This window comes from Oreochromis niloticus, linkage group LG6 (genome assembly GCF_001858045.2).
Source record: "Oreochromis niloticus isolate F11D_XX linkage group LG6, O_niloticus_UMD_NMBU, whole genome shotgun sequence".
Lineage (NCBI taxonomy): Eukaryota > Metazoa > Chordata > Actinopteri > Cichliformes > Cichlidae > Oreochromis > Oreochromis niloticus.
Window position 1 is genome coordinate 31,174,114 of NC_031971.2, and position 26,089 is coordinate 31,200,202.

Below are 26,089 nucleotides of genomic sequence, written 5' to 3' on the forward strand. Positions count from 1 at the left end.
ATCAGTATTAGTCTGTATGTGTGCCTATATTTTTATGCTCAAAACATTTAAAGTGGCAATAGTATTTATACATACATCTTTGAAATTCTGGAAATATAGTTGTATTCCTGCCAGTCCAGACCTTCCCTAACCTTTTTATAGAGTATTTTTATTGGACCTGTAAGTAATAAGAATGGAGGCCTTAAACAAAAACAAGACAAAACAAAAAACTAAGGACCTCTTGCTCTGTTTTTTAAATCCTTTGCATTGCTACCTTCTTGTTTTAATATTTGATAATTTCTTTCATTTTTGCATTTGTTTATGATTTGGCTCTGAAAAACAGTCCGCATGTCTTTAATACTCCCCGCTGTGATGAGAAGTAACATCTCACATGGCTGGAGTGTTGCTGTAAATTGCTCATTTTGAGCATGTTTACTTCTAAGCAGCAAGCTTTCAAAACACTTCCATTATCTCCCTTGAGCTGATGTTCACATCTGTAAATTTGCTTCCAAACTGATTCTTGTGTAGAGCATGGAGAAATGCTTCATCTGAATACAAAAAGCTGCTGCTCAGTGAATGCTAATTGAAAGATTTGACTTCAGTGAAAACATTAACATACCGTCAAACACATCGAGTCACACGTAGCTTCTACCTGCTGGTTTTTCTGCATCAAAATATTACACATCCGTTTACCCTCCCAGAGAGAGCTTTTTTTACATTTAGTAGGAGAATCAGTGTGGTATCAGAGCATGCAAAGCCATGTATTACTTGTCCCAGCATGTGTCTCTGCGTGTGCACTTAGAGAAATGTAATCATCATATGGTGGTTGAGCATAAGAAGTTGGGTCCGTAAATATTTAGACAGTGAGTGTGCACAATTTTGCCTCTTTACACTATCATTACAGTCAACTTGCAGTGAAGCCCTCAGGAGGTGATAGACGTGTAGACTTTCAGCTTTCTTTCAATCAACTGTTTTTGCATACTCTCTATCCTATAACTATGTAACTCTGCGCATCAGACTTATTTCTGCTACTATTATCAACAGTTAAAACTGCATAAAAACTAGTGACCCTGTTCCACTGGGATATTTACATGCTTGCACCATCAAAAATTTCTTCACTGCTTTTGATAAATGATGTGAAATGCTTTGCATTAATAAATTCTGCCTCTGTCTTTAGTTTCATATGTCCACATAATCTTGTTAAAGAGTGGAGACTATGGAGTAACTCGTAACTCATAACTCATAAATAGTTATATCTGGGGGGTTTTTATGTTGTAAGGCCCTACAATTAATTGAAACTTCAGGGTTGAAGTTAGGATGTGGTTAGGGTTATGGTAAGGCTTGACACTTACTTTTTATGGTTAACCTTTTGGGTTGAAGCCTTGGGAATGCATTAATATCATTAAACTTGCCTAAACTTACGGAGTTCCCAGCAGTAGATACCAAAGTTTACTTCTGAGCCAATGGCTGTAGGTCCTAAACAGTGGAATATTTTGAGGTACTAGAGTAACATCTTGATTGCTTTCTTTTAGTACCGATGTGATGGTATACAGAGGCAAAAATGCAAAATTTGTAATCCTTTCCAAATACTTATGAACCCAACTGTATACAAATGAATGCACGTTTCCATGTGTGCTTGTGTTGAATGTGATCTAGGCACGGATATGAGCACGGGTGATTGTGTGATTCTTCTTGCAGTTTTCTCTGCACCAATAAATCAGAACTTGCATGTTTCTGTGCACTTTACATATTAAATACGCAAGGCGCTTGTGCCTTCATCTCGCTCTTCTCCACCTTTTGCTGTTCTTTATTTGTCTCTTTGTTTCCACCTTTTAGGATGCACACCTCAACCACCACGTGCAGTCTGGGCTCTGCCGATGAAAATGCAGTAACTCAGGCCGATGAGGGGCTGAAGACTGTACACCTAGAGCTCACAGAGACTTGTCTTGACATGATGGCGCGATATGTGTTTTCCAACTTCTCTGCACTGCCGAAGAGGTTAGAAGAATTTTATTTTTTTTAATGGTCATATTTTGTAAAAGGAATTGGAAAAAGCAGCACGAGTGATGATTTTGGCCTCTGTTCTCTTAGGTCTCCCATCGCAGAGTTCCTGTTAGCAGGAGGCCGCAGTATGACCTGGTTGGTGGGCAACAAGTTGGTCACCATAACAACCAGCGGAGGGGTCAGAACACAAGCGCTGCTGGGCCTGGACATGGCTGATCGCCTGGGAGGAGGAGGAGGGGAAATGACCAGGTGATGCATGCTTGCACACATACTAAAAGGAATTTGTCTGCTTTTAACTGGCACAACAAATCAAAGAGGTGCTCCTCTTTAACTTTCTTCCCTTTTTTTTTTTTTTTTTTTTTCCCCCCTTCTTCCCGGTGAGCCAAAAGTTAATTATGAGAGCATTATGCTGCTCTAAACACAGTGTTTTTTTTTTTTTCCTACTCTTGGCTCTGTGTAATGTCAGTAACACTGAACATTAAATGCCTAGCACAAAACTGTCAGCATAGAAGCCCCACACATCTGTTGCTGAGACACACACACACACACACTCTCACTCACACACACACACACACACACACACACACACACACACACACACACAGGTTGAACTGAGTAGCTGCCTAGAGACCCAGAAGAAGATGAATAAGGATTATTTTGAAATGGGAATCATACAAAGCTACTCTATTAGTCCAAGAAGTCTAAGAATGAAACGATGGAGCTGGAAATAAACACAATAGACCACCTACCACATGGCATTTACCCAGTAGTGCCACAATGGGGTTGACATTTATCCTTCTGAGTAAAATATTTTGACATTTAGTGGATGAATAGCCATGAAATAGACCCCACCCATTCAGGATAAATTGCAATCATTTTAGCTTACTTCTTAAAGACAAAATGTCTAATTAAAAAAAACCAAAAAAAAAACCAACTTTTGTAACCTGCAATTAAGAAAAATAGCAAAACTGTTGGCATTAAAGCTTCAACTTAAATATTTAACAATTACAAAATTAACAAATTCCAAAATGATAAACTAAGTTGGTGATCAACAGTGTCAAAGAGCAGCTAGCATGCCTGTAACCACTTTGGATTGTTAGCAATAATGTTGCTCTCCTGTTCCCGCAGGTCAGACCCATCACTACACACCCGAATGACCAAAGAGGCTCCAGCCAAATTGGAGTCACAGTCAAGCCAGCAGCACAACAGAGCTGCACGCATACGAGTTCGCTCCATGTCAGGTAGCAATAAAAAAACAAAAACAAATACGTAACTTTTTTTTTTTTTTTTTGCCGTTGCTAGGAAGGTAACACTGCTTTTGTAGAATAACTATACATTACTGTATATATTTCAGTTCTAAAAGTTATATTTCTATGTAACTATCCTGTGGCTTTATTTGACTTACAATCCTCAATGTAGGAGTCTTGGGAGTAATAATGATGTTGAGCTTTCTCTGATTGTCTGACTTTACAATAAAGAAATCTGAATCTGACTTTGACTTCCAGGTGGTCATGCTCTACGTGCCGGTCCCGCTCAGAGTCTCAGTCCTCTGGTGTCTCCCTCTGAGGGTGAGTTGACTGCTCCACTCTCTCCCTCCTCTGGTCCTGCTCTGGATAGTTTAGGTCCATCCTCTTCCACCTCTGCCACTCCATCTGCGCCTCCTACTCTAAAAGACAACCCCACCTTGGCTGAGTTTGCCCCAATGCTCACACAAGGGTGGGCAGAGATCTTCATACGCAGACCATCAGGTATGTCACCTGTAAGAATGTCACTTAGAATGTCACTACAGTTATTGTAGAAACTTTCTGTGTTTTTGTTATTATGTGAGTAATGCCAGAAAGTGTCTGTTGGGGAACAACAAAAATCATCCACATACCTTTCAGTGTGCTTTGGCATTCATTTTAAAGATACTTAATTTTCTGCTGTTTGTGTTATGTGCTCCCTGACTCTCTTGCTTTCTGTGCTGGGCTCTAATTCTGTCATCACAGGTAACACAAGCTGGCTAATGTGTTTGGAGAATCCACCTAGCCCTTTTTCTTCGGAGCTTGGTAACATGCCGTTGCAAGAGCTCTCCAGTGTTCTGATGGCAATGGAGGGAGTGAAGGAACCTCCCACTCAGACAGCCAGTGCTCCTGCTAGCACAGCTGTCCCTGCTCCGACTCCTGTCTCTGAGTCCCTAACCCAAACATACAGCAGTGTTGGAGGAAAGGCAAACCTGATTCAGCGCTCCAACACAGGTGAGAAAGGGTCTGTCTGGGCATAGAAAGCAAGAAATATCAGAAAGTTTGTGACGTTTTTCTCGTGTTGAATAAGAGGTTGTATAAGTGCTGATGAGTTATTGGTCCCGACAAATTTGGATCCTGCTGTTATCCATGAAATTAAAAACAGCACATCCAGATAAGCAAGCTACAGTATGATGTAATGTTATGCATGAATGCATCCCTTCTATCTGCGTGACTGCTTGTCCTTGATCCCCTTTTAATGGACTAAGTGAAATGCTAAATTGCCTGTAAGTGCTGGATTTGAGCCTGAAGGTGTTCAGTAGCCCAGCTTGGATTCACTCAGATTATTGATTGTCAGATATCACTGCCTTAAATCACATGTTCTTTTTTTTTTGCAGGTGCCTCTGTTTCAGTGTGCCGTTATTTTAGTCCTTTTATTTGTTCTGGGGATCCATTTCGAGTTTCCTCAGGACATCAGACCCCCCCTCACCCCATTCTTTCTTTTATCCTTATTTTCATTTTATTTTTAACTGCACTTTCCTCCCTTGTTCTGGTTGGTTTCTTTACATGTTTCTTCATCCTCATCACCCATGCTGGTTTGTGATTGGCTGCGGTGTGTTATGTGGCTTCATGTGCCACTGACCTGTCCTCTGACACTTCGCCTGCAGTGGGTGGCTCTCTCTGCTCTCTGGGTATGGGCACTGCCCCCCCAGGCCCACCAGCCCCTGGCAGGTTGCACAGGAGCATTTCCTGGGCAGGTACCGTCCACCACGCGTGTGACCCCACATCTATCCCCCCCCCTTCAAAAAACTCCTGGTGCAGTATATTTCTTCTCACTTGCACAACCACAACACAGCAGTCTGTAAGCACAGATTAGGAATCTTTCTTTAATTATATTCCCTGATTCATTTGAGTTAGATGAGAAGCTTCATACCAGTCTCATATCTGTCTATTGTTTCGAGTGAGGCGACTGTTTGCAAAAAGAAGGGAATGCTTTTAATCCTGCTTTTAAGACCAGAAGCATTGGAGCTATGCATAGTGAAGATATTAGACCATTACAAAAGCTGAAATGTAAAACTATTTTTTGTGGCTTTATGGAAATTAAGTGTCAGAATTTTCTTTAATCAGTTGAATTGGGCCGTGATTATATGCCCTGATGATGCAGACCTTATGGATGTAGTTGTGCATCCACACTTGCAGGATGACTGCATAGTTTTTGCTCTATGTGTAGTGTCAGAGCAATTTAAGCAGCAACTGTACTCTCCTGCAGACGGAGACTGCAGCAGACACCACAAACGAATAGTCACTGTGATTATATTCATCAGCTTAAAGTCCCCTGTAAGAGTGTGTGTAGTTAGTCCTTTGTAGTTTTGTGTGTCCAGATGGAGTCCAAACAGTCACAAAATTACTGGCAGAATATCCATGCAGAGCCTCACACTCCAGTGATGAATTTGTCCAACAACCCTAGAGCGCACTCGTGGAAACTATAACATGCCTATTAAACACAGAGCCTTGTGTTTACCAAATGCAAAGTGACGTTTTTCTTTGCATTACTCATGCTAACACAGTGACTGGAGTATTTTTGGACAATTTTCCAACCCCAAAATATCTCCCCCCACAACTACTTTCTATAAAAAATACAACCACTAGCTGAAATAAATTCACTGTAACATTTTCAGAACTTGGTGTTCTTTTCTTCCAGTTCTCTATTTATTTATTTATTTCTTTATTTATTTATTTATTTGGCCTGTCTCTATGTAAAAATGAAATTGAAAGATGCCCTCAACTGGTGACAGTTTTCTTTTGCTATCGTCAGGAAAATCCAGTTTTTTGGGGATTCCTAGCAAATAGGCTTTTGTCACACAACACCTGTGTTGTGTTGTTGAGCAACTTTGAATTGTTGCTCTCATATTTAACAATTGACAGTTGTACAGTTTTTTTTTTTTTTTTTTTTCTTCTGAAAGTCTTTACTGTAAAGTTGTGAGACAACTAATAAAGTCTCCTGTTTTGTTTTGTTTTTTTTAAAATGCTGCACTATAAAGCTTTTGGCACTGGTTTTCGTATTTAACAGATATGAGAGTGAAATTGGTTTTCTCATCTAAGTTTAGACAAGAAAATTCCCATGTTTTCCAAAACATCTCCTTTTAATTTTAAGAAATGATGGGAAGGACCATCATTTTCCATGAATTCTCATGCACACCAATCACATTGTGTTATGTGAAAGAACTGCTGTTGCTTCCTTAAAGATTGTGCAAGTATAGATACTCAGCTTTTCGGCTTTATCATTAGTCTTCTATTAACACGGGGCGGGGGTTTCTCTTACTGCTAATGAAAACATGTCTGCGCTGGAATCAGTCAGCCAAATGACACCTAGAGATGAATCATGATTCAGTTTTTTTTTTTTTTTTTTGTTGGGTTTTTTTTTTGACATCTTCTGCATTATATTTTTTTTTCTTCCCAAATAAGTTTTCTAACCCTTTTGTTTCTGAAATATACTCCCAGGTTTTGACCTTTAACCTCTGACCCTCTGATGTTGTCAACAGAAAAGCCCAGACCTCATCTAAGCAACATGATGAACTTCCTTGCTTTACTGGTTAACCAGTAGGGTGATGAAGACTTTTTCTGAGCTGCAGTTTGGGGGTCTTAAAAAATCAAATGTGCCTGCCTGTGATTGTGTTTCTCTTCTTCTTTGAACGTGTTGTTTGGGAGATGCAAGACTGGTCTGGGCTGCTGTTGCAGTAGCTGCAGTGCGTTTGGGATGAGATAACCAGCAACCAAAACGATGCATGCGTCTAGATGGAAAATGAGTAAATGAACTAGTGATGCTGCCTGCCGCACTGATAAATCTGTCTCTGATCTCAGTGTTTTTATGTTGATGTCACTGTAGGTCATGATCTTGCACATGGCTTTGTTTTTTGTTTTTTTGCCTGAGATTGATCATCAGTGTAGATGTATATGATTCTGTTACAATGACTTATTTGAATTATTGTGTGTTTAACCTGAATTGAGATTTTAGAGAGAATGTTTGTGAGGTGTTGGTGTCATGATTACTACTGACAGCTGATAAAATCTTTAGTCTTACCACCTGCATATTTGTTTATGTCTCTGATTGTGTGACTAACAGTGGACAAGACTGTGATGTGTGTGTCTGTGTGCTTGCATTGCTTTCATATACCTGCATTGACTTATAACCCACATGGTTGTGGCTGTATCCTCCTGTAGACTCTGTCGTGGTGCTGGAGGAGGGATCAGGAGTTGCTACAGCAAACACGCCGCCTGACTGGTTGGGGAGTGCAGAGTTTGAGCCAATGTTGTCTGATCCAATCTTCATAGCTGCTGATAAGTTTACAAAGACTCCCCCTGAAACACTCAGCAGGGTAGGACCATGTTAACCAAACCACACATGCAGACTTAATGATGTCTTGTGCAGCAGTAAACAAATCACCATGTGCACATTCATTAAAAACACTTGTTGTGGTTTACTGTCAGTGCCTGCACCTACAAGCTGTTTATTCCATCATTTGCACCACCTGTGCTATTTAATTATAAACTGACAGTCAGTGTTGTCTGCACTGTCCTTTTTTTATGTGGCTTTCCATGCCACTGCTGTAATAGGTAGCAGCCAAGTGGAGTGCAGCTTCTGAACACTCACTTAGCAGCGCCCTTAACAACCCATGCTGTGCTTTGGCAGCATGTTAAAAACATAGACTGTATATAAAAGATGGGAACAGCTTGGAGGTTCTTGTTGCAAAAGGAAGTCTGATTGTGTCATCCTACTGCTCACTTCTGTGACCTCAGAAAGCACTTCAAATGTTTAATGATTCAAAACAGCATGACCTTCATTTTCCAAATTATTTCACCTTTTTTGTCTCATTTAATGTCAAAAAGATGACAAAGAAGGACATGAGTTAGAGTATGGCTAATTTGTGATTGACATGTCCATTTAGCTCACACCCTCGCTCTCTGTAAATGCTAATCAGGAGTTAAAAAACTAGTGGGTGATGTCACAGTGGGGTCTGTGGTTAAAACTTGCATACTGTCATTGCAGTACTTTAAATAAACAGCTTTTGTTCCCACCTTTAGTCCCCCTCCACCTCAAGTCAGGATGATGAAAAGTCAACCCTGGAAGAAGTAAGCGAGGGAGCAATTCCAATCGATCAGCCCCCTTTTGGACCATCCACTCCAGGAAGCCAGGGGCCTGATCTTCCCTTCCAGACACACTCTCAGTCCCAGGGTCATGGACTCAACAAGTCCAGCTCCTCTCCTGAGCTCCAGACATTACCTGAAGCTTTTGCCAAGGCTGCTATGGAGTCAGAAAGTGCGATGGTTGACACGTCACGGCCTAGAGCACCCTCAGACGGCAAGCCTCAACCCCAGCAGCCTCAGTTTGAGAAAGAAAAGGTGGAGGGAAACACTGGAGTGGACACTAATGTAGCGGGAGGTCCAAACCCAGCAGGTGAAGGGCAAGCTGTTTCGTCATCTCAAAGTGGAGGAGCGGGGATGAGGTTGTCTTTTCCACCAGCACCAGTACAATCTGGACCCATCTCACCCAGTGGAGGCCACCGGCCCAGAGGTCACACAATCTCAGTCTCAGCCCCCTCCTCCAGGAGGGAGAGGAGGACTGAGAGGGATGCTTACCACAGTCGACCTGGTCCCAGCAACACTGAGAAAATCTCTGGACTGAGCCCCAGGTATTGTGCGATTTATACAAGAAACTGCTGCAGCTTCTGTGATGCGTTTCTGCCAAATTAATGATGCAATGTAGCAAGTAAAATCCGTAAGCTCATTTTGACTTGCAAGATCAAAAGTGTCACCCTGTTAGTGAGCAAATTTTAATTATGTCCTGCAACCCTGTTTTTAAATAATTTTTTTTTTTTTTAAGGTGATGAAACATCAGAACGTGCACAGAAACTATGCAATGCAGCACTTGGAAGTAGTTATGAACACCTTCTAAGAACAGAGACCATGCATAGATGTGTATTTACAACCCAGTTCCAAATTATTTGGGACACTTTTAAAAATATAAATAAAAACTAAATTTAAGAATTTGAAAATCTCATTAACCCATATTTTATTTACAACAGAAAGCATGTCAAATGTTTAAACTGTCATTTTTTTAATTTTATGGCAACAACAGGCCTTTTAAAGTTTGGACAGGGCCATGTTTACCACTGTACAGCACCCCCTTTTTAACAGAAGTCTGTAAAGGTCAGGTATTTCGACTTTTGGGAGAGGAATTTTGTCCCATTCTTTTCTGAGGATTTTAGCTGCTCTTTTTTGATGCACCAAAATGTTTCCAGTTTGCAAAAGGTCTGGACTGCGGGCCCGTTCAGCATCTGGACTCTTATACTATGAAGCCATGCTTTTTAATTGATTCAGTATGGGGTTTAGCATTGTCTAGCTAAAATATTCAAGGCCTTCTCTGGAAAAACGCTGAAACCTGTGTGTATGGCTTTCAGCATTAATGGTCCCTTTCCAGATGTTCACGCTCCTAATTACATACACATTAATGCACCCCCAATATCCTAATCAGATATTATGTCTTTTGAAGTGAGTGCTGCTAACAAGCCGGATGGTCCTTCTCTTTAGTCTGGATGATGCCCTGTCCATGTTTTCCAAAAGAATTTCAAATTTCCATTTGTCTGACCACAGAACAGTTTTCCCCTTTGCCTCAACCCATTTTAAATAAGCTTTGGCCCAGAAAAGATTGTGGTGTTTTTGGACCATGTTCACATGTGGTTTCTTCTTTGTGGAAGGCACTGTGTTCAGTGATTTCTGGAAGTGTTCCTGGGCCCATGCAATGATTTCCATGACAGAATCACACCTGTTTTTAATGCAGTGCCACCTGTAGGGCCTGAAGATCACAGGCGTCCAATGTGGACTTTCTGCCTTGGCCTTTGGATATCTCGTTATCCACAGCATATAATATCACACATATTCAGAAAATCTGTGGAAACCTCTGTGCACGAAGTCTTTGGTATCTTATGCAGAGGAACATTATTTTGAGTTTTCTGCAACTTATTCACACTTTTTGTTGTTGTTGTCGTCATTGATTTTTGCTGATTGGTGAACCTCCATATTTACTTTTGTGATGCTCTTTTTACATGCAGTCATGTTACTGAGTCATGTTATTTGCATTTTACACAGCATCCCAACTTTTTTGGAACTGGGGTGGTGCTTATAATTGTCATGTAATACATAATCTATATAAACAGATGCTTGAATAGAAATGTTTAGATTAGTGCTGTCAGCGTTATTCTCGTTGAAATGACGTTAACGCCATAACCGCATTAACGTGGCAAATCTCCATTAGCGAGTCAACGCGGATTGCCCCGTGTGAACGAGATTAACGCTGACAGCACTAGTTTAGATATCTCTTGGCATGGAAACGATATTTGGTTCCAGAAGCTGTGCTGCTTTTATTTACTTCCTTATATTTTGTTTGTAGTTCTATTGACCAGTCACATATGAGGTAGCATGAAGGTAGATTGCCTTTAATTTACATATCCATGTGTCTAAACTGACTTTCTTTCTTCTTATATCTTCTAGCTTTGTGTTTCTGCAGCTCTACCACTCTCCTTTCTTTGGGAATGAAGCCAACAAGCCACTTCTGCTGCCCAAAACTCAGGTAAACCTGACTTCTCTCCTACACCTTCTTCTGGATCATACGGCATGGTTTACATTGTGTGTTTTCTGTCGTAGGTGATTGACCGTGCGGTAAAGGTTCTGGACCAGATGCCGCCTTATGACACCCATAAAATCGGGGTGGTGTTTGTAGGAGCTGGTCAGGTGAGGACGCACTGATTGTACTTTTGCTTATCACCATCATATAATTTATATATTCTCTGGTTTAATGTCTTGTTCCTCTTCACTTTCTTCAGGTTAACAATGAAGTCGCCATCTTGTCGAACGAGTACGGTTCGAACCGCTACGCCTCTTTCCTCACGGGTCTTGGCAAATTAATCCATCTGAAAGACTGTGATCCAGACCAGATTTTCCTTGGAGGGCTTGACCAGTATGGAGATGACGGAGAGTTCACCTACTGCTGGCATGATGACATCATGCAGGGTTAGTGTGTGTGCGTGCGTGCGTGCGTGTTTTTACAGCGAGTCTGTCATTTGCATATTATAAATGAAATTGTGTCCCTGCAGCTATCTTTCACATAGCCACACTGATGCCAAACAGGGAGAGCGACAAGGGTTGCTGCAACAAAAAGCGACACATTGGCAATGATTTTGTCATGGTGGTGTACAATGACTCTGGAGAGGAGTACAAACTGGGCACAATCAAGGTAGATGCACACACAAGCACGGTAAAAAAAATCTGAAATTTGCTGTCGATATTCCGTCTTTTAATGCCCATTTTCCCTTCCTTTAGGGTCAGTTTAATTTTGTAGAAGTCATTATAAAACCACTGGATTATGAATGTAACCTCGTTACCCTCCAGTGCCGCAAAGGTGAGCTAATCCTTTTCTTTTTCTGATCCCGTTCTTCATTTCTGTCAGTTTTGTTTAACTTTAATGAGTTCTTCTTTATACCCTCTTTCAGACCTCGAGGGATTAGTAGACACAACGGTGGCAAAAATTGTTTCCGATCGAAACCTTCCCCTGTTAGTCAGGCAGATGGCTCTGCATGCAAATGTAAGTCTTTTATCTTCTTACATCTATTCAAACACACTTTGCAGAGGTGACACACATTCTCGACTCTTCTCTCTCTCCTCAGATGGCCTCTTTAGTGCATCAGTACAGAGCTAACCCCTCTGACGCATACGCTTCTAAGTGGCTGGCAAGGTTACGACACATCAAGAGGATCAGGACCAGGGTAAGACCAACATACGAAGTCTTCCTCATCACCACTACTTGCACTTATTTTCTCTAATTTCAACCCATTTATCTTATTGCTATAACTTAGGCTCAAGAAGCCATCCAGTCTCGCTCGACTCCCGGGATTTCACTGACGCAAGGGCAGAGCAAACCTTTGTCACAGAGCAGTGCTCCAACAAATGTGGAAGCCACCGGACAACGAAAAAGACTGGTGTCCACTGTAGATGATTTCACAGATTTTGTTTAATTTCTCGACAAGAAATTAAACCAAGACGAGACAAAAGTATGTGAACTGAATAAAACAAAGTATAAAAACTTACAAAGTGGCATTGTGCTCATTTTTGATCCAGAAAGAAGGAATGAAAGCCCAAGTGCACCTTTGAGCATCCTTAAGTCTGAGTCAAAGCAGGTATAATTATTTTTCTAACAATATACCAAATGTAATGTAAAACAGTTTACTTATGAATCAGCTGTTCCCCCTTAGCTTTGGAGTACTCTGTAGTGAGTTTCTGCCCATTGTTTAGATGACTGTCCAGCTGTTTTACTGCTTTGGGTCAGTCTCACTTCTCTAAGGGAGTTGTTTTCAGCAACAGCGGGGAGCTGTTTTTAGTGAGAACAGAAAAATCCTTTGTACACAAAAGATAAAGGGAGAAATTTGTTCCAGAAAATTTTCCCAGGAGTTAGTGAAGGCCACAGACGGAGTGAATTTTAGACACTAGACGCTATAGGTGGTTGGAAACGTGACAAACTGTTCCTGTTGTTTATGTAACTCCTGGATTTGTAAAAAAGAAACTGTTTGTTTGTTTTTTTTCCTTTCTTCTTCAACCTTTCAATCTGCACACTGATTATACGATTATAGGCTTGGCATCGACAACTACCGCACATTGCGGCCAATTTTTCTACTGCACTACCTACAGGGTGGAAACCAAGCTAGCATTTGACATTAAAAAAAACTTTCATTTTGCAAGAAGTTCAGCTGTCAAATTCTTTATTTGACTTTGTCAAGTGCAAAAGCATGAGAAGTGCGACAACTGCAAAATACAAACGAGCATATAGACAAATCTTTAACGCTGCTTTAAACAAAATGCATTTTACAACAGGAGACAACAGTGAGCTTTGGCACTAAGCTGTTACACACAGCAGGAATATAACGCTGGTGGAGGTGGGAACTGCTGACTGCTGTGCTGTTTGGGGTTTTCTATTCGCCGTTAAAGAGTAAACTGATTAAAAGCTTTGGCTGTAGTACTTCGATTACACCAGTGGAACATAAAACTGAAGTTTGCAACACCAGTGCTCGACCTATGTGTACGTTGCTGCAGCACAAAAATGACTGATCATGAAAAGCAAAAATATACATCACAAAGCGCTAATATATACAGAAATGTACACACACAGAAGAAGAAAAGTTCCCTTTTTAATTGGATTTTAAGAGCACCTGTAAGTTTGCTTTATGCTCTTTAACCGTGGTGTTTTGTATGAAAACAGAGGGGAAAAGATGCCCATAACTACTACTTTAACATTTTATATTTTAATTAAATCCAAGGCAAATTCGATGTAGTACAACTTCTAGAGCCTTGCTGAGAAAAGGAAGGGAGGGAGCAGGGGTCACATTGACCATAGTTACATATTTTAACTACTACATATCAGTTTTTTTTTTTTTGTCTTTCCTGGACTTTCTTACAGGTTTTAAGGGTGGGTTCCCTGAGATCTGCCCGCTGGACACAAGAAGTGCGCATGTTGAACAAAATAAGGCAAAAACATCATCACCACAAAGAGCAAACAAAAGTACAAACAACTGCAAGCTACAGCTTGATTACTTTGATAATACTTACTAGGACGTTTCTATAATGTTGCTGTAAAGGCATGACTTGACACACGAGAGTTAAATATGGGGTTTGATATCAGCTCCATTAAAGAATAAAGTGCAAGTACAAGAATGAATGAATTATTTAACTGGTGTGGTTAAAATCTCAGGATGCATAAATGATACAAAAGCTTTGGCAATGTTTATAATTAAGATACAGTATGAGTGAAGCTTTCTCTAATGGTTTGGATACCAAGCTTATTATTTAAACCACACCTCATTTAAAAAAAACAATACTTCAGAACAAAAGTGCTTTTAAATTGCTTCCATATGGAACAAAACACAACGAAAAATAAACAATTAGGAAAGATAATCAGACTGGGAGTCATTATAGCTTTATAATGGGAGAACTTGTGTAAATACTCAGTATTGTCTGTTTCCTTGTCTACGATCAGACTCATCTGTTCAGTATCATTTTCTTCACACTAACCTTGCTTTTCACTTGCTACACCTCCTTGTCATTGGCTCCTCTGACTTCATCTCTCTTGTCTTCAGTCTCTCCAATCATCTCTGGAGAGGACGGATATATTTGCGCCCTGAATAACTGGCTGCTGGAATCCCAACAGCATTATGTCTATGTGTGTGTGCGTGCATGCGTGTGTGTGTGTGTGTGTGTGTGTGTGTGTGTGTGTGTGTTTTCACCTGTAACCCAGTGGGCTAAAGTGTACCACACGTTCCTATTTGCTGATATGTTGTCTACAGTGTTATTTCTACACATGTGTACACCTGCATGTGCGTATATCTGTGTGCGCCTGCATGCAAATTTGGGACAGGCCACAGGTACCCATGGTGACCAAAAATAGAAAATGTAACAGTTTGTAGACAGATAACATAATTGAGAAATCACACTTTCTTTCTGAGATACACAAAAGTCTGATTGCATAGAATGCTTTCAGTTCATTGAGTCTTATGGTGAGCACTTTTCTGTGCTCCTGTCAATGACCCCAGGTAACCTCCAGGGTCACATGGGATCAGGGGGCAGTTTTGGTCCGGGGAAAACAATGAAAGGAACTTCTTGGTTTCACTGCTGACTTTATGTCCCCTTAACCAGCTCAGCTAGCATCTGGTGACCTGCACCTTGAGAACGGAGTCGGGATTGAGACGGATCACTGCTTATAAACCTGCAGAGTCTTATTTTATTGCTCTTTTCGTCTTTCAGTACCCCAAACTGCTTGTTTGATCCTTCTTGATTCTTTCCTGTAGCTCATCCTTGTACTTTCACATCTATTAGTTTCTGTCCTTTCCTTGGGTTTAGAGAGTGGCATCTGAAGACAAAACCTGCTGCCCATGAGCGCCTCCTCTCGTCCTTAACCCATCATTTTAAGCGCACATCCTTTTTCTCCACCTTTCACTTCTTTTCATTCTATCTGCTCGTATCAATCTAAGTTGGGTGCACTTTGTTTTTGAGGGATGGGGGTTTGCGTTTCCGTTTGCGTGTAGGGATCGTGGTTGTGTGAGCTGGGTGGTTGAACAGGCTTGAGGAAGGGAGGGTCTCTCTCTCTGCAGGAAGATCCCAGTTGCGTGTAATGGGCGTAGATGGCAGGGAAGGGGTGGGTGCACGGGTGGATGGAAGAGCTGTAGGTGTTTTTGATGGCAGGACTTGGGAAGATGATGTGTTTGCTGATGACAGGGGGAGAGAGGAAGAATCGGAGGACTTATCTGTGACTGGTGTGGGTGGAGGCACACTGATTGAAGGTTTGGCAGACAACTGGGGAACAGGGGGGTTTGTAGAAGCAGAGGAGGGTCGGGGCTTCAAAAAGGGAACGGGTGTAGCTACAGGAGTCTTTTTGGGGATGGCAGCACTGCTCCCACATTCTTTTGGAAGTTCACTTTTATCTACCTTTTTCCCCTTCCTGCTCCCTTTGTTCTTTTCCTTGCCACGCTTTTGTTCTTTCCAGGCTTCCCCTTCCCCTCTCTGTCCCCCTTCGCTCCTACCTCCCTGAACTCCATCGTCTCTCTCCCTCTCCCTCCCTCTACGCCTCCTTTTCCTCTGGGCTCGCTCCAGTTTACACTCAATGTGGTACAGATCCTCTGTCGTTGTATTGACACGGTCAAGCTGTTGCAGCAGAGCATCCAGGGTGGGGAGGAGTCTTCTAAGAGAAGCTTCAGTCTCTGCTCTCTCTCTCCAGCTGTTACCTCCCACCACCACTCCTGGGCCAATGCCCAATCCAAGCCCCAGGCCAAGCCCCAGGCCAATACCCGGGGCTTCTGTGAGGCTGCAGGGGCTGGAAGACGCTGGACGCCACGAGGCCTCAGAGCCAGCATCAACACTGTCTGGGGTAGGTGGGGAGTCTGGACTGTCCAGAGGAGGCAAGCACAGGGACTTACAGTCGCTGGTGGAGGATGAACGGGACGGTGGGAGCTCCATGCCTTCGAAACGCACCTTGTGGCGAAACTAAGGAGAAAAAAAACAGGATACCATTTTGGGTACAGCATTCAGATATCAGTGTTTTGTTCCAATAGTATATATGAAAAAGTCAATCTATAAATAGAGCAACAAGAATTGTCCTTAACAGCTATAGATATGAATCAGAATTTGTACCTCTTTGGCCCGACTGAGTCCCATCCACATTTTGAGTCTTCTGAGGAACAGTTCGACCATCTCGTAGTCTTGGAGATCCACTGCTGGGCGGTATAGTTCTGCCCGTGCACGCCGGTAGTTCCTCAGTAAAACAGAAGTGACCAACCACAGCAACACCAGGCGAAATATAGCAAAGCTTATGTGGAACAGCAGTGCAGAGAAAGTGCTGGGACCAGTAATTATCCAGGCAGGACGCCACGACAACAAGCCACACCAACCGGAACCCAGTAAGGACAGACTGGCTGAGATCACATTGCTGTAGCCGTCCAACACAGAGTGGAAGAGCTGGAATGGAAAGAAAAAGTTTCCTTTTCATCAATTCTAAGACAATATTTGAAAAATAATAAGAAATGTAAACATTACTGATGCAGTATGAGGAAAAACTATTGATCATTTACATGTGATGGGCACATGATGACTGGTAGGCAATGCATCTTTTTGGAATAGGGAACTCAAACCAACTGGTTGGTTGTATTCCGGTTATATCCCTATATAAAAATCTATGAGGTTCTGGCTGATTCTGAATGTAAATATTCAATGTGAATTTAAGATGGCAATAGAATAGAATAGAATAGCCCTTTATTGTCACATGTACAATGAAATTGTGGGTGCTCCACACTAGTTGTGCAAGAATAAAACTGAAATAGTAAGATGAAAGTAATAAATACCAAACAGGAGAAATATATACAAACTAGAGGATGATATACAAAACAAGAGAAAGGCACATAATAGAGCAGGGGTTGCAAAGTGCTTAGAAGTAGTGCAAACGACTTGATGTGAATAGAGGCCGTGTCTGAGTGGCCTGAGTGATGAGGGTTACTCGGACTATGGCTCAGATTGGTAGGGTGGGCATGTGTCCAAATAGCCCAGGGGCAGAAGTTGGGTGTGAGTCTGGAGGTGTGGCACCTGACTGACCTCAGGCACCAACCGGAGGGCAGCGGATGGGATGCAAGGGGTCACCTGTGATGGCCCTGGACAGGAGGAGCTGGCAATGGCCTCCAGGGGTGGAAGAGGGCAGCCAGTGATTGATTTTTTTGGGCAGATTTGTTCTATTCAGTGAACTGCCACATGATCACAAACAGATTCCATGTAATTATTATGACCTCAATCAAACACAAACTGATAGCAGACCGACTCCATCTTACTGCTGTTTTAACACAGTCTTGACACACCAAAGGCCCTGTGAACCCAACTGTGAGTAGTCGCAGATCTGGTCTGTACTCAAAGTCACTCTTTCAAAAGCAACAAGAGTGCAAGACAACTGCACACCTTCTCAATAACTATGGTCATGCCATGGCATCCAACCACATTTTTGAGCCAAACGGTTATTTTAACACAGACTTCATTAAGAAGAATGTAGGCATAAGGTACTTCTGCAGTGGCTTCACTTTTCAGACCATTAAGCTAATCGACCTTTTACATACAGTCCATGCTTCTAGCAGCATGAATAATTACACAAATAATCTTGGATGGCTTGTTGTGAACTGTCTTAGTCTCTTTGTATTGCTGTGGCCCTCTTATCTGCCAAAGCAGTGATTGCTGGTTGACGTAAAACTGCTGGCACACCTAGTAGGAATGTGGCCAGAGACTGTTAAACTGTGAAGTACAAAGCATTTACCTGATGGTGACAGAGTTCATCAGTAGTTGCAAGTTTGTTTGGCAAGAGTGGAAATGTAAATGATGTTAATTTGTATAGCTGTGCTTTCGCTCATACACAAAAGAGTTTAATAGTTTGGCAGTTTTTGGCTCTTTTCTTAACTATTATTAATCATCTTACTCTTCTATCATCTGGAAATGTCATGAAACACAATTATTCTCCAGTTTTGAAGGGCTCTCTAAAAAAGAGAATTGAAGGGAACATAATGTCTAAATAAAGAACAGTTAAAAGTCTCTTGGATGAAGCGGTGCCATTTACACAGCAGAAACATTCTGCAGGTCATTATTTATTCCGTGCTGGTTTGAATAAATGACTCAAATATTGAATAAATGCTATTTGTCATAATGTTCTCGTTCAGTAAAGCTGTTTGGCAGCAAGGAAGCACGGATGCTTTCATGCTGTAACAATAAAAGCAAAGCTGTATTATGCAATCTGTGCAAAAGAGCAGGTTTATTTGAAATTCTCTAAAGAAAGTGAACTGTAGCCATGACAATGAAAGTGAACAGACCAAAAACAAGTAAACTGAACAACCTCGTGGGCGGACACACTTTGACAAGGTTATGTGCTGAGACAATGTGGACTGAATTTACTGTTTATTTGGTGTGTGTACGTGTGTGTGCGGGGGAGAAGCTGAGCCAGAGGAAAACAGAATGAACAGAGAAGAGAAAAAACTGACCAGGTGTCCCGTGTGTGAGTAAGCCAGCACCAACAGCAGTAACGCCAGAGCAGCTCCCAGCAGCTCCCAGACTGAGCGCCGCAGAGCTCTGCCAAATACGGCCCACTCACGGAGAAACCGCAACTGGTGGGACGCCTGCATGAGCAAGGACAGAAAGAGAGGGAGAGGAGGGAAACAGAAAGCAAAAATATGTGTTTGAAAAAAAAAAGTTATCATGTAATTAAATCTAATTTAGCCAAAGGACACAAATGTTTCTCCATCACAAACACATTTGGAGCCATTTTGGGTTTACAATATAATAACGTGTGTAGAAACAGTCGTACCTTTCTCACAAAATAAGTGCACATGCAAAAGTACCAGGAAATTAATAAAATATGGAGAAAAGGAGCTTCCTAATAAAATATGTTACGTAAGAAGTGTTTCCATATTGAGCTCAGGCTTCAGCCTACAGTTTATCAGACAAAATTTTGTGTTCTTTACATTTAATTCAATAGCTTTTTGTTTACTTATGCAGTTCTATAAGCACTCTTTTTGTTTCTTTTAGTCTGGAAAACTGGAAATAATATGCATTTTTTAAAAAAGATTTGTTTACATTTTCTAAGCCAGCCTCATTTTTAGTGCGTACACACAGTCAAAGGTAGTTCTACACTTATACTGTAAGAAAATACAGATTCTGGGTTTATGTAAAACTTTGATTTGTGGTTTAAGCACAGATTTGTGTATATGTTGTGTTTATGAATCAAAAACAACCTCATTAATGGGCTTAAACAGCCATTACAAAGCAACAACAAAAACTTGCAATTAAGCTTAACTACTTCTGCTTACTTCCATTTAGTTCTGTTTACTTTAACAATTTTGCTGAATTCATGTTTTGCCTCTTTAAAAATAAAAAGGGCAAAAGAATATGCTTATTACTGCATATTGTTAGTTATGCTTTTTGTTCCTTCTTATTTCGCTTTGTGAGGCATCTTATCTGTCACACACTTTGAACTGTACTATACATTTAAAGACTATTTAAACTATTGTTGACACAAAACAAAAAAATTGAGTTAGATACATTTTTTTTTCCAGGCTGTACTCCAACTCTTGTCCTATGACTCTTGCCAATCCCAGGCCCATATGCCCTATGACACTGGGGCTATGTCCACACGTACACGGGTATTTTTGAAAACGGAGATTTTCCGTTTTCGTTTTAAAAAATAATCCCGTCCACACGTAAAGGCAGAAATGAAGGAAAACGCTGCTAGGAACATGCCAAAGCAGCAGGTGGCGCTATATTCCTAACCGTGTAGAAATGTTGGCCAATCAGAAGTCTAGAAGCCTCGGTGGGAAATAGTAAACAAAGCTGGGGCATAGAAGCAGAACCGAGTCGTATGTGTGGAGGGACAGTAACTGTGTGTGTATATGTAAGCATTTAAACACTGCAGAGAGTTCAATTAACAGTAACAGTATTGTAGAAATTCATTTCATCGAAACAACAACGTGGCGCACACTGTGACGTCAAAAAAGGCGCACACCTTTGACGCTGCGTTTTCTCCGTTTTTCTCGTCCACACGTAAATGCAAAAACGGAGTTTTAGAAAATATCCACCCTGGCCGGAGTTTTTAGAAATCTCCGTTTTCACTGACCGAAAACGCCGTTTACGTGTGGACGAAAGGTGGGATAGGCTCCACCCCCCTCCAACCCTGATAAGGAAAAGGGGCAGAGGATGGAAAATACTGGGTTCATTTGTTAGAGGTAAGACTTGAGATGCTCAGAGTAGGCATCACAATGCAAAAAAAACCCCACTGTATGAAGGCAGACTCGCAAGTCATGTAGAAATCACAGTCTCAAACCTAAGCATCAGTTCTTCTCATAAGCCTAGTTTATGGTTGTCACATTGGTTGTGATGTCACTACAGCCTTGTCACTGTTACTTGAGGGAACACCGTCTTCTCTGCAGTCCCTCAGAAACTTTCTATAATCTGAAAATGTCTGCTCTCTGGCAAACCGCGTCACAAAAACAAGAGCTGAAACCAAAATGACCAAATCGTGGCGCACCCCAGTGACGATGATGTCACTACTGTCGAATGAGTATAAAACAGGCTTTAAGTTACATGTGCTGATAAATCTGAACCAACTGTCAGAGGTTAAAACACACTAAGACATTTCCTGTATTTCCACTATAGGTTATATTTATAAGCAGAAATTTATCTTTTTTCCCATTTAAAAAAAAACCCTTTACCTACAATGACCTTAATCTCCGTAACAGTAGTTTACCAGTTTAGCTCAGATCACCTCCTCAATTCGTAATGAAGACGTTGCAAATTGATTGCAATTGATTTGATTATCCATGCTTTTATCTCTTCTCGTTTTGATTATTGTAACGGTCTTTTTACGTGTCTCAACAAATCAGCTCTGGATCGCCTTCAGTCTGTACAGAATGCAGCGGGAAGACTTAACTGGTACAAACAAGAGGTCTCACATTACTCCAGTTTTGGCTTCTCTTCATTGGTTGCCAGTAAATTTTAGGGTTCATTTTACTTTTAGAGCTCTGCACGGTGAAGCTCCCCAGTATATCTCTGACCTGTTGAAACCTCATGCTTCATCCTGAGCACTTAGGTCTTCAGGTCAGAGGCTACTGGTGGTCCCACATACTAGGTTTAAAACACGTGGGGATCGGGCTTTTCAGGCACTGGCACCTAGGCTGTGGAACTCCCTGCCGTTGTCTTTACGCTGTCTAGACTCTACTGACTCCTTTAAAAAGCAGCTGAAGACATTTTTATACAAACGGGCTTTTAATTAATTTTAACTTGTATGTCTGATCTTATTGTGAAGCACTATGTGATTTTTATCTGTGAAATGTGCTATATAAATAAATTTTACTTACCTACTTACTATAAATGTTAAATGTATACGCTCTTTATTTTCCTGAAATAACTGAGCTCTGCAGCTCAACAGTGTGCTTGTTTGGGACTATTTTAGCTGTGAATTAACACAGATTTAGTTGATTAGTGAATATTTACAACAGCAGCATTGTGTCTGTGAGAATGACTCTGCCAGCCAGAGCAACTTAACGACACACTGATGCTGTTTTTAATTATTTCAGAGATAACAAAGGAGCGCTACAGCGATAGTGATAATTGCTTCCACAGACAATGCTTGATATTAGATTAATTTCATTGCTGCTTTTTGGTCTCAGATTGGATTTGTTGTCAATAATAACAAGTAAAAATCATTACAATTGTTTTCTAAATCGTGACTGTTTATCTTTTTATCTTCTTCAGCGCATTCCCAGATCGTTATACAAGCAAAATGTCACAAACAACATGCGATATATTTCTGTAAAACTAGCCTGGATTCCTCTCTTTCTTTCTTACCTTGAGTACCAGTATGAACAACAGCGAGGCAGACATGACGGTGTACATCTGAGTCTGTTTGGCCAGGGGGTAGAAATCTGTGAATGTATCCCGAGGGTGCTTCAGGTATGATGTCCATTGCTGTTTAGCTATTATGCAGCGGCACAGGTGTATTCCGAATACAGACGCTGCTAGAGACAGTTTACAGATACCCAGGAGTCTCCAGGCTGACAGCAGGTACCTATAGCCTTCTCTGAGGAAGCCCAATATGCCCCGAACGAGGAAATACAACACCAAGGCGAGGAGGATGATCTGAAACCACAAAGTGCCATTTTAGAAATGATACTAAAGGGAAAATGAAACGGCTGTAGTTCAAGGATTCATGGTTATAGGAATGTTTACCATTAGAAGAAGCTGCAGGTCCAGGCCTGTGATTGGCCACAGTGTGATGACAATGAGGTCAAAGCTGGACTGGGCACGCTCAGAGACTGGGAACTCAAACAGGAAGGAAAAGACAGCCAGCAGGTTTGTGTTTACGTTATAGAGAGAGAATTCCACAAACACAGCACGGGTCCTATGAACATGAACACAACAAAACACAGAGTTAGTGCACATGATAAGATCAGGAGCCCACATTTAAGCTGATACCAATATTTGGTAATTTAAATTTCTGATTTATGACCCCACTGATATATCGGGCTCTAACCAGGAATCAAAATATTTCACACAGTTTTGGTCAGGTATCTGTTTTGATACTCTGATACTTCATTGAGCTGAACATGTTATAGGTTTAGTTTGTTTGTTAGAAGAATGACACTAACAATTATTGACAGATTTACATAAAATTCTTCCAGATGTGGGTCTTGGCCCAACTTAGAAGTGATTAACTTCTGGAATTGATCTGGAACCATAATTTCTTTGGAAAGATTTGTTTTCCAAGGGTGAGTACTCAGGGACATTTTAATGTCTTTGAGAAAACATCATCAATATGTCAAAGCAGACCAGAACCAGGGCCTGAAATCATGCACGTTGAAGGGACTTTCTGCCTTGGAGGAGGTATGTAGACTGCTCTTGTATTTTATTTACAGCAGGAAGTTTTATTTCAAATGAGAAATAAAGGGTACAAACAAAATGATTTGACCCAAATTTACTGTCTTTCTCCCCTGTGTATATCTGTACCCTAACACAAAATGTGCTGGGATTAAAGAGTTGTTTATACCATGAGTTATCATTCTCAGAAACAGTTGTTAAATGTTAGCCAACATTCTCAGTGCATTGAGCACTGAATTGTTTTCTGTGTCTTATTTTGATGTTTCATGTTTTACTGCCATTCGTTAATTGATTATGCAGTGCTTTAATTACTGCAGGCTCCAGGGCAAATTGAGAAAACAGCTCATGATCTGACAGTAAACCTCTGCTCAAGATTTCTAAAGCCAAGCCCACAGTTGTGTTTGATTCCAAACATTGTGAAATTATTAGCACAATAACCTGTACCCAGTTTCTACTCCCTCGCAAATTGCCCCTGAATTTTGGAACAACCTGGTCAATGAAATCAATGAGCATGACCTCTTTCAGGTCATATCCTCACTCCCTCACTGGCCAGATGATCTCACACTTCGCTGGACCGGAAAGCATTTTGTTTTTGTTCATGGGCAAGGTTAGCATACACACCAGATGTGCAGCATGCCAACATCCAACTGAACTCCACATGGGCCAGAATAAGGCATGTTTAACTGTTTACTGGACTGAACCAACTGGACTTTGCAGGTCAAACTGGCTCAGCTCAGTCCAAAGCTACTGGTGTGAGTACATGTTTAAAAAACACTGTGTTGGCCTGAACAATACAAAGGAAAATATGTTTTAATTATTTTGATGTAACTCAGACTTTACTTGTCCTACTGCTGTGGTCATGTCTTCACATGATCACTACCTAGAGTCGAGCCAGTGCAGCTGTTGCAGCTGCTTTAAGGAGGAGGAGGCTTCTTCCAGGCTTCTGTTCAGCTGGTGAACCACATCTCTGCTGTTATACACCCCCATCTGACCCAAACGCCACACCCTAGGAAAACGTGTGGGAGAAATTACAAAAGAGAAAAAAGTGAACAGAGAACATCAAAGAAAGCCAGATGTTAAAAACAAAACAGATCATTAACATCCACCAGCTTGTTGTCAAACCATTTAGAATTAGCCAAATGGAAAAGCTCATAAAAGAAATCTGCAAGTCCAAAATGCATGTATGAGACTTTATCTGAAAAGTAATATCTTCCGTTTTCTCTTAGTCTATCTCTAACGCTAAACAGGTTACAGATGACCTGCAAGTTAACAGTAGTTAATAACTTTTAATAGCCACACAGACACAAGCAGGTTTTCAATAATTTCCTTACCAATCTGAATCCATGGCACCAAAAACTGTACTATTATCCTCTTCTTTACTTGGAGATATGACCACGTTCTTTCCCCAAAAAGATGATGTGTTTTCTGACCTAAGAGAATCTGCTAATGGAAAAGTTTTGAAAAGATTACAATGACGTCAATCTGCATTTATTTAATCAGTTTACCCAGAAAAAAGAATGCAAACATAAAATGCAATTCAGATAATAGTCAGGATCCTGAAATATTAAACATATTATGTATCTGACTCAGTAGTACTACTGAAGAAAGCTACACAAAGAAGCAAAGAAATGTACTTCAGCAAAAATAGATAATTCAATAAGTCTGAGATGTGCTCTGTCAAAGAGCTCTGATGTAGCTCCAAACAATTTCACATCTCAGTAAAGGTAAAGATAGTGGCCACAAAGAAATCTCACCCTGTGCGTCACGGATTTGTCGGAGCCTCAGCGTGCCGAGTAACACGCTTCCTGTGTCTCTCAAGAGGGCAGACTCATCCAGGAGCCGTGGCAACATGGAGTCATGCAGCCACGCTAGAACATCATCTCGGCTAAAAAAAAAAACACACAAGGAAGGTGTGGACGCGGACTGCTGTCAAACAGGCTGAAGAGGAACATACAGGATGGTCGTGCCCACTCAGTAAGACTTAACACTATAATAGAAGACACTCTAGAGCTGAGCACAGGTAGTTTGTGATATATTTTCACAACTGATCTCTTTTATTTAAAAAAAAAAAATGACAAAATCAGGTGAAATCCTGAGAGAAAATCTGCTGCCATAAAATCCTTCTAAGACTTCTCACAGTTTCTGAAAGTCTTATGAGCAAGTCAGCCTTGACAAATGAGAGCAGCAACAATGTTTCGGAAACAAAGAAAGATTAAACCACGAAAATATCCCAGCTCTATTCATGTGCATTCATACCTGCTGATGTTGTGGTACTCGGGCGTGTGTAGGGCTCGCTGCAGCTGAGTGCGCAGCCTGAGGCTGTGAGTGTCTTTGGCTGAGTCGGAATAGTTGAGAAGCAAAACGACCAACAGGAAAAACATATAGACCAGAAAATTCTGAAAATAAGAGAAAAGAATTCTGTTATTGAGCACCATTTTAACATTTAAATATTGAAAATAGACTCCAGCATCATCTCTCTCTAACCCACTATATTCTCTTCCTCACTGACCTTCAGCATCGTGTGCAGCATGTGGACCTTGCGGGCCTGGTGTCGGGCCTGAGACAGAGCAAAGCCCTGTGGAGGTCTCACCCTCGGTACCCGCTGGACCACTCTCTCCACCCTGGGGAACTCCACCAGCACATCCTGGTCCTCGGGACGCAGCCGGCGCACACACAGTGCGTAGTAAACTGCTTCACACAGCACCTGTGGCGCAGAGGGCAGAGAACTTGTTATGCTAGGCAACCAATTTCAAAGCCCAGATTTTTGATGTTACATTTACTCAACCCAAAGTCAAATGTGTGATCCAAATCGATCCGCTCTAAGGAAAATTGGACAACCTACTATTGACACGACCACGGCCAGATGGCAATTTAGTGAAAATGAGTGTCTGAGACAT

General features: G+C 41.3%; 2 protein-coding genes across 9 annotated transcripts in view; one reads left to right on the forward strand and one right to left on the reverse strand.

The window, feature by feature from the left end:
* Positions 1 to 12,346, forward strand: part of tsc2 (TSC complex subunit 2) — a 33,166-nt gene extending 20,820 nt beyond the window's left edge. For 6 of the 7 annotated variants that reach the window (XM_013264416.3, XM_013264417.3, XM_013264415.3 and 3 more), the window contains 16 exons: positions 1,816 to 1,977; positions 2,071 to 2,232; positions 3,112 to 3,224; positions 3,489 to 3,731; positions 3,972 to 4,220; positions 4,874 to 4,963; positions 7,428 to 7,582; positions 8,289 to 8,896; positions 10,755 to 10,833; positions 10,908 to 10,994; positions 11,087 to 11,273; positions 11,357 to 11,496; positions 11,583 to 11,661; positions 11,753 to 11,844; positions 11,927 to 12,025; positions 12,116 to 12,346. In XM_013264416.3, the coding sequence (XP_013119870.1) occupies positions 1,816 to 1,977; positions 2,071 to 2,232; positions 3,112 to 3,224; positions 3,489 to 3,731; positions 3,972 to 4,220; positions 4,874 to 4,963; positions 7,428 to 7,582; positions 8,289 to 8,896; positions 10,755 to 10,833; positions 10,908 to 10,994; positions 11,087 to 11,273; positions 11,357 to 11,496; positions 11,583 to 11,661; positions 11,753 to 11,844; positions 11,927 to 12,025; positions 12,116 to 12,274 (2,704 nt within the window). In that variant the 3' untranslated portion in view covers positions 12,275 to 12,346. The remainder of the gene's footprint in view (positions 1 to 1,815; positions 1,978 to 2,070; positions 2,233 to 3,111; positions 3,225 to 3,488; positions 3,732 to 3,971; positions 4,221 to 4,873; positions 4,964 to 7,427; positions 7,583 to 8,288; positions 8,897 to 10,754; positions 10,834 to 10,907; positions 10,995 to 11,086; positions 11,274 to 11,356; positions 11,497 to 11,582; positions 11,662 to 11,752; positions 11,845 to 11,926; positions 12,026 to 12,115) is intronic. The other variant, XM_013264418.3, reaches the window with a different exon arrangement.
* A 652-nt stretch (positions 12,347 to 12,998) lies between these two features.
* Positions 12,999 to 26,089, reverse strand: part of pkd1a (polycystic kidney disease 1a) — a 70,919-nt gene continuing 57,828 nt past the window's right edge. Inside the window, exons 47-56 of one of the 2 annotated variants that reach the window (XM_019360024.2) lie at positions 25,702 to 25,896; positions 25,449 to 25,588; positions 24,947 to 25,077; positions 24,524 to 24,632; positions 24,073 to 24,198; positions 22,545 to 22,716; positions 22,164 to 22,454; positions 18,806 to 18,940; positions 16,434 to 16,757; positions 12,999 to 16,286 (exon numbers count right to left, since the gene is read on the reverse strand). In XM_019360024.2, the coding sequence (XP_019215569.1) occupies positions 15,273 to 16,286; positions 16,434 to 16,757; positions 18,806 to 18,940; positions 22,164 to 22,454; positions 22,545 to 22,716; positions 24,073 to 24,198; positions 24,524 to 24,632; positions 24,947 to 25,077; positions 25,449 to 25,588; positions 25,702 to 25,896 (2,637 nt within the window). In that variant the 3' untranslated portion in view covers positions 12,999 to 15,272. Of the gene's footprint in view, positions 16,287 to 16,433; positions 16,758 to 18,805; positions 18,941 to 22,163; positions 22,455 to 22,544; positions 22,717 to 24,072; positions 24,199 to 24,523; positions 24,636 to 24,946; positions 25,078 to 25,448; positions 25,589 to 25,701; positions 25,897 to 26,089 lie in introns of both variants that reach the window. The other variant, XM_013264414.3, reaches the window with a different exon arrangement.